Here is a 7,694-nt window from a genome sequence, read left to right as displayed (position 1 = left end):
TATCAATTAGGCACTTGTTATTGAATTTAAAAATTTATTCACTTCAAATTAACCAAGTGCAAAGTAGAAAATAAAAGTTAATGGTTTATGTGGTATGTACAAAATAAATATATTGAATTTAAAAATTTATTTAATTTAACAAAGTGCAAAGTAGAAAATAAAAGTTAATGGTTTATGTTATATGCAGAAAACAAAATATAAAAAAATTAGTAAGGTTGAAATTTATAAAAATTATGAAATAAAATATTATATTAATTTTTTTTTAGAGAATTGATTGTTTTAATAATGTAATAAATAAAAAAAATTGTATTATTTTAATATTTTGAAAGATAAAACTCTAATGAGGTTGAAGAGTAAATGATAAGGGAGTTGGACGTAGGGGGAGTGGTGTTTGTTATCTCATCGATTTTTGAGATCGCTCAGGAGGAGTAATGGTTGTTATATGATATCATGGAGTATTAAGAGAGTAATTTTTGTTTTGATATTTTTGTTGTTTGGTGCACTAATGCACTATGTTAACAGGTTATTTGGGACAAAATAGGGAGTATCAAACACCCTTGCCAGCCTAGGTCTAAGGAATTTTATAGCGGTAGGACTAAAAGCCTGGGAACTTGACTTTGGAAACTTATGCTGAAGAAGAAATACCAAGTCTTATATATTACTTAATTTTGGCAAAAGCGGTAGCTTGTTGTTTTTTGAAGCTTGATGCAAGGGCACTTGGATGGAGAATGACAGGCATAGTGAGATTTCTAGGTCGAAGACAGTCCATATTCACTGTGTGATTCTTGGATAAGCATGGTGGGGTATAAAGAAGAAATGTTTTGGTGCTAGCCCATTGAAGGGCACGTCAAATCTATCTCAGACAAATTCAGGTAACCCTAGGACTTTGGTGCCTTGTACTTTTCCTTCATGTTTAGGTTGACACCTTGTTTGTCTTGGGTCAATTTCTTCAACTTCTAGTAGAGTTGGTGGTTGCTCTAGCTAGATTATTAGTTAGGGCTCTTTTCTGTTTGAATTTTCCTTCTCCTCCTAGGTTGAATTCCATTCAGCTTCCCTGTCAGTTAGTGGTTCTCTTGTACTATTGGTGTTGGTACTACTGTCAATCTCTGGTTCTCTTATATTCAAGTGTCAACGAATTGTTGGTTATTATATACTTTTGGTCTGGTGAAATGGGGTGAGTATAGCTATTCAGTTATTTAATTACTTAGTCTTAGTCCAAGTTAACACTTATAAATGGCCCGTGATCTACTTAAACTACTTCTTGGATCTCCGACGACCTCCCATGAGATTCCCCAATGAAATCTACTCTAATACTAATATGATCTATAAAATAATGTTAATATTCCACTCTAAAAGTTCATCACATCAATTCTAATAAAATAAAGGACAATCTACATATGAATGTTAAATTCCTTGAGATTTTAGATTTGTTAATTATTGATTTTTTATTTATGCATAAAATACAAAATATGTGGAAATTGGAGACAAAAAATACAATCACATTTCAACCACAATGAAGACGAAGATATATTCATTTCACATTTCTTCTAATTAATCAATTTAACTAAAAAGATAGAAATGACATTGAATAAATTTCAGTTTTTGATTTGCCACTACTACTAAAATTATCCTAAAATATTTGGAGAAAGTTAAATCTCTACCATCTACTTAATTATTGATAATTAAATTAAAATTTTAGAAGCCATATTACAAAACAGATATATCTATAAATATAATTAATAAATTTAAAAATAAAAAATATACCAATAACTTTTAGAAATAAAATAATATCTTCACAATACTCTAAATCTTTTGAGTTTTGGCTTTTTTAAACATATTTTCTATTCAACTTTACATCTTACAAAACACATATTTAAATTATGAAATCTACCTAATTTAAAGTTAATTTAAAATATTACTAAAACTTTTCTAGATATGAATCTATTTTTTCATTCGAAAATACATTTTAAGTAACCTAAAACTACAATTTTCCAAAAATAAAAATATAAAAAAAAATTATCACTGATTTCTCCCTCCCTTAAAAAAGGGAAAAAAACTGCCTATTTTCGAGTCACACGTATGGCCTGATCAACCAAATGCTGACTGTAGCAGTGGGGAAATCCTCTCAGAGAAAAAGAATGACTCTTTTCGAGTCAAACTTATGGCCTGGATCAACCAAATGCTGGCTGTAGCAGTGGGGAAATCCTCTCACAGAATATTGTCAGGCTCCCGCACACTAACAAAAATTAAAGTACAATTTAAAGTAAGGGTGGACAGTTAAAATGGCGAACACAGTTGGCTGTGCATGAAACGCGGTCGCGCTGTTCTGTGCGCCAATAAGCATGATCACAACAGCTGTAGGTATGTCGACATAATATTTCATTTTAAATTCAATCTGTTTTGTTTACTTCCAAAAGCGGCACAACACTGCGAGCCATCCTTGGTCACCGCGATTTATGGCAATGAACGTGCAGAGAAGAAATGGTTAAGACTGCAAGTGGCGTTATGATGAGGACATTCTGTGGACTTGCTAGGTAATGGATGCGCCTTCGCCTTCCTACTTTTTCTGGAGGAATACTCCACCTGTTCGGAAAAAAATAATAATGGAAGTTTCTGAGAGGGAAGATAAAGATATTTATGGAGCGATCGTGGCAGACCAAACCAGATACCTGGAGTCTTTTCAAGTAACAATTAGTTGTGAGGAATGGCAAATTCATCAGCAGCCATGAAATATTTCACAGCTGGTTTGGCCATAGCTTTATGTTTCATGGTCAATTTTGTGGCAGCAGATAACAGTTCTTGCTCTAATGAGAACAGTGAAGATTCATGCAGGAATAAGACTGAAGCTCTCCATCTGAGGATTGGGGCACTAGCTTCTATTCTTGTGGCAGGCACTATTGGGGTATGTTTGCCTGTTCTGGGCAGGACTTTCCCTGCATTAAGTCCTGATAGGAATATATTCTTTGTCATTAAGGCTTTTGCTGCCGGTGTGATTCTTGCTACTGGTTTCGTCCATGTTCTTCCTGATGCCTTCGCATTTCTTACCAGTGAATGCTTAAATCCGAATCCATGGGGCAACTTCCCCTTTGCTGGGTTTATAGCAATGATGGCCGCAGTTTGTACTCTCATGGTGGATGCTCTAGCCACTGGTTACTACGAGCGTTCCCACTTTAGAAACCAAAACAAAGGTAATCAAGTTAATGACGGTACAGATCTTGGTAATGGCAATGGCTTAGAGCATGAGAATCATGTTCATACACACTCACATGCTACACATGGGCACGCCCATGGATCCAATACTATAGAAGAAGATTCCACTATTAGGCATCGTGTCATTGCTCAGGTAAAAATCTAAACTTCAAACTCTGAACTATAGCTTTCAATAACTATATTATTAAATTTAACACCATGAATGGAACATGGTTAATGTCAGGTGTTAGAGTTGGGTATCGTTGCTCACTCCGTTATTATTGGAATCTCATTGGGTGCTTCTGAAAGTCCATGCACAATTAGGCCTTTAGTGGCAGCCTTATCATTTCACCAATTTTTTGAAGGAATGGGCCTTGGTGGATGTATTGTTCAGGTAATTTTTGTCCCTTAAATCTTAAAAAATTCAATAATATAGGCAGGAATATTTACATTGATAATATCGACTGAAATTTGTGCTTTTTGAGGGAGCAGGCTGGTTTCAAGAATAAGTCGGCAGCAGTTATCCTGATGACGTTCTTCTTTGCTGTGACAACGCCCTTTGGTATTGCATTGGGAATTGGGATCTCGTCGGCTTACAACGAGAACAGCCCCACGGCACTGATCGTTGAAGGAGTATTTAATGCGGCGTCTTCTGGAATTCTGATATACATGGCTCTGGTCGATCTTCTTGCTGCAGATTTTATCAATTCCACTCGGATGAAACAGAATGGGACACTCCAGCTGTGCTCATACATCGCTCTCTTGTTAGGTATAGGGGCCATGTCTTTGATCGCCAAATGGGCTTGAAATTTTACCATATATTTTTCCTTCAGAATCTCCTATATCTCTCTCCTATATCTCTTTGTTGATTGTATCAACGTTTCTGTATATACACATATCCTTCAATTTATGACCTAAACATTGAAAGCCAACTTGTGAATTATCCACTTTTCTGTATATACACATATCCTTCAATTTGTGACAATGACAATGGATTGAATTTTCTCTGGCATGTACATTGCCAAATGGATTCAGTTTCTATATATGACCTAAACATTGAAAGGCCACATGTGAAGAATTAAATAACTTATGATTTTTAAAATTCTTATCTAATTTTCAACAAAATAAATAAAGAAAAATACTCAAAAAAATCATTTCATTTTTTTTTTCAATAAAAAAAGGTTTGATATCAGATAAACGTTGTTTATATATATGTGATAATTAATATCTTTCCTTTTTTTGGAATCATACTTTTTTGAAAAAACTAGCCATCATTATGTTGTCTAAACTATATATCTTGTTCATGGATCTTTAACTTCTTACATAAAATATTTCATTCTACTTTCAATCCCTTACCCAAATCAGACTTTCATATTTTTAGTATTATTTTATAGATAAAAGTTCTCTTAAAAAAACCTAATTTATAGATAAAACTACATAATTGCGGCTTAATCATAAAAATAAATACAAACTGCCTAGGTAATGTTTATGCTCCTCAAACTATGACTAGATCTCCTAGAACTCCTAGAATTATGACTAAATCTATTGAAAAATGCAGAGAAATATATGAGACCTGTTGCATCTTTCTTTGAACATAGAATCTACTATATAATTATGTTTCTTATATGTGAAAATGACCAACTCTATAAGCCATATAAACCCTATTGCAATTAACATTAATACCATTTGATACGGCCAAAAAAACAATCATTTCCTGCACTATTTTGCATGTTATTTAAAAAAAAAAACAAAAAATTATCTAACAGTGATACTCTACACTATTTTGCACGTTATTTATATACGTTGTAACGTAATTGGGCAATCATTTATATACTCTACTCTATTTCGCATCTTATTAATATACTTCGTAAGGTAATTGCATTTTTGTTAGCATAATCATGTTGACACGAAATCTGTTTTAAGAATGATGGTACGACATTGCCACTTGCATACAAATGTATTCCAAAAGAATTCCAACGATCTCGGCCGAGGAATCTATAAGAGATTTGAGATAGGGATTTTGCTCTTGGTTTTATTACAACAGTACGGCATTGCCACTTGCATGCACATGCGCTCTATAAAGAGTCCAACGATCTCGGCCGAGGAGATTTTGCATAACCAAATGGGCCAATGTGATTAGAATCTTAATGTAGGATTATATATTAATTTAAAAAAAAAAACAAAAATTATAACCGAAGTCAACCATCTACTCCATTTATAATGCCAATGTTTTTTTTTTTTTACAGAAATGGTTATGGAGCTTTTATATTAATCTTGGGCTGATGTCAATGTTTTTTTTTATAGAAATAGTTATGGAGCTTTTATATTAATCTTGGGCTAAATGCCGAAAATCTGATTACATTACGAGCTTCTTTGTCCTGATGCATTTCTCTGCTTAGGATGCAGCTGAAGCTTGCAGATTTCTTCCTTGGATAGACACCTAATGAGTTGATTTCAGAGATTTTCCCCCACTTGAATATACAAACAATTTTTTTTAATAACAAGCAGTAGAACATGGCAGCAATCTATTTATGGAATGGGTTCCCATGATTCTTCTTCCTCTTTCAGCTTGACCCCGGCAGAGAGTAGGGCAACTTTATTGGCTTCGATGTCCGCTTTTTTGTTGTGAGTTCTCAACACATGATAGTACTTCAAGTTCTGAAAATTGTTTCCCAAACCTTTGATCCTAGTAATCAGCCTTGCTAGATTCAGGTCCGATACTGGAGTATTGGAAACCATTGCATTTATAATGACCTGAGAATCGCCTATAACAATTGCTTCATTTATGTCCAGATCTTTAAGGGTCTTGAGTCCTTGGAAGAGGGCCAAGGCCTCAGCTTGAATGCTGGTAGTATATCCAAGTCCCCAAGCGTAGGAGAGAATTTTTTCCCCAATTTGATTTAGAACAACACCTCCTGCACTAGCTTTGCCCGGATTTCCCTTTGCTACTCCATCAAAAAAGAGGAAGTGCCTTGCTTGCGATTTAAGCCAATCTTGAAAGTCATTCTCAGGTTTCCTTATTTTCCATTCTTTGATAGTGGGGGCTTCTCTAGCTGCTGGATGAAATTGAAGTTCTAGCGTTGATCCCCATGCAATGACCTGTTGACTAAGATTGGAGTCGTCTTTTATATCAGTCAAGCACTCCTTTATGTGACATTTAATCTTGGCTTCTAAGACTTTGTGGCTCTGTTTTGTATTTCTAAAAATTCTTCTGTTACGCTCTATCCATAACTGCCAACAGATAATCTTTGGGAGAACATCCCATGTTGCTTTAATAATCAGGTTTTTAGGAGGTGAACCTGGATATCTGTTTGTCCATTCAGAGAAAAGTTCAAAAGTGGAGCAAGGGATAGTGAAGTTAGGATCCAGATCATGAGTAAAGAAGGACCAAATTTGCCTAGAGAAGCTGCATTCTAGAATTAGATGAACTGTTGTCTCAGCATTTTCATTGCACAGTGAACAGATGGATGGGCTGTGGAATCCTTTCTTCTGCAAGTTGTCATAAGTTAAGATTTTGCCATGGCAGTAAACCCAAGCAAAGAAATCAACCTTGGGCCATGAAGACAGCTGCCAGACACCTTTCCAAGGAGCTGGATCAGGGGAACGTATGGTCTCTCGTTCAATTTTGCATACCCCAAGGAGACTGCATATCCTCTGGCTTTCGGCCCCTAGCCCATCGCATCTCTTTTCCTCGAGTGCATGGGCGCTAATCTGTGAAGGGAGTCGAGCAGCGTGATCCACTCGAAGTTCAGGTTATCTGGCACCTTTAAATGTTTCTAGCCTGCCCATATCGAATCGTTCCAGCATGAGATATCCAACAGCGTTCGCAGTCCTTCTTTGTTCATCTAGCAATGCGGCGAACTAATGGAGGCTCTGACTTCTATTGGCTCCTTATTCATGATTCTGTCCGACCAGAGATTGATTTTTTCCCGTTGCCTGGTATCCAGTAAGAATGGGCGGTGATGAGAGATGCAACTCTGTCATAAATTTTGAGGAATGACGAATTTGGAAAACGGATCACATTTTCTAAGCATCTGGATCTTGGACCTCTAAAATATTTTTTCCAGAGCACCTTTTGGGCCAAGCCAAGATTGGGCGCAATGATTCTCCAAATGATTTTTGCAGCCATTGCCACATTCTGTTGATGAAGATTTTTGAAATTTAGGCCACCTTCCCACAATGGCTTGGAGATGATATCCCAGCTGATAAGAGGGATCTTTTTTCATTCTATTTCCCTCCCTTCCAGAAGAACCTCCTTATGTATTCCTCCATTTTTTTAGAATGGATGTCGGAGCGAGAAGCCCAACGAATTGAAATAGAGGCAAGCTGGTGAGAACTGATTTAATTAAGACTGTTTTGCCAGCAGTATTCAGCCAGGAATATCCCCAGGCTTGAATCTTTGCCTTGAATTTTTCCAGCTGTGGGAGCCATTCTTTGCTTGTAGGTCTCTTGTGAGATATTGGGAGGCCCAGGTATTTAAAAGAAGACCAAGAGGTGGAAGCTTC

At 36.0% G+C, this 7,694-nt stretch overlaps 1 protein-coding gene across 1 annotated transcript; it reads left to right on the top strand.

Moving 5' to 3' along the window:
• Positions 1 to 2,634: 2,634 nt before the first annotated feature.
• On the top strand, positions 2,635 to 4,012 carry LOC149234900 (zinc transporter 1-like). The gene is made up of 3 exons (XM_089461260.1): positions 2,635 to 3,343; positions 3,434 to 3,583; positions 3,682 to 4,012. Exons 1-3 carry the CDS (start codon positions 2,705 to 2,707, stop codon positions 3,994 to 3,996), a joined length of 1,104 nt encoding a protein of 367 aa, XP_089317386.1. The 5' UTR covers positions 2,635 to 2,704; the 3' UTR covers positions 3,997 to 4,012.
• The last annotated feature ends 3,682 nt before the right edge of the window (positions 4,013 to 7,694 follow it).

This window comes from Pinus tabuliformis, chromosome 8 (genome assembly GCF_031772625.1).
Source record: "Pinus tabuliformis cultivar Carrire ecotype Pingquan chromosome 8, CPIR1, whole genome shotgun sequence".
In the NCBI taxonomy this organism is placed as follows: domain Eukaryota; kingdom Viridiplantae; phylum Streptophyta; class Pinopsida; order Pinales; family Pinaceae; genus Pinus; species Pinus tabuliformis.
The sequence above is the reverse complement of the archived record's forward strand: the minus strand, read 5'-3'. Positions and strand labels throughout refer to the sequence as shown.

Excerpts from the sequence above, each read along its gene's own strand:
- LOC149234900 (XM_089461260.1), top strand. The coding sequence starts at position 2,705 with ATGGCAAATTCATCAGCAGCCATGAAATATTTCACAGCTGGTTTGGCC. Across the intron at positions 3,344-3,433 it reads GGCATCGTGTCATTGCTCAG|GTGTTAGAGTTGGGTATCGT; the intron begins GTAAAAATCTAA and ends GGTTAATGTCAG. Across the intron at positions 3,584-3,681 it reads TTGGTGGATGTATTGTTCAG|GCTGGTTTCAAGAATAAGTC; the intron begins GTAATTTTTGTC and ends TTGAGGGAGCAG.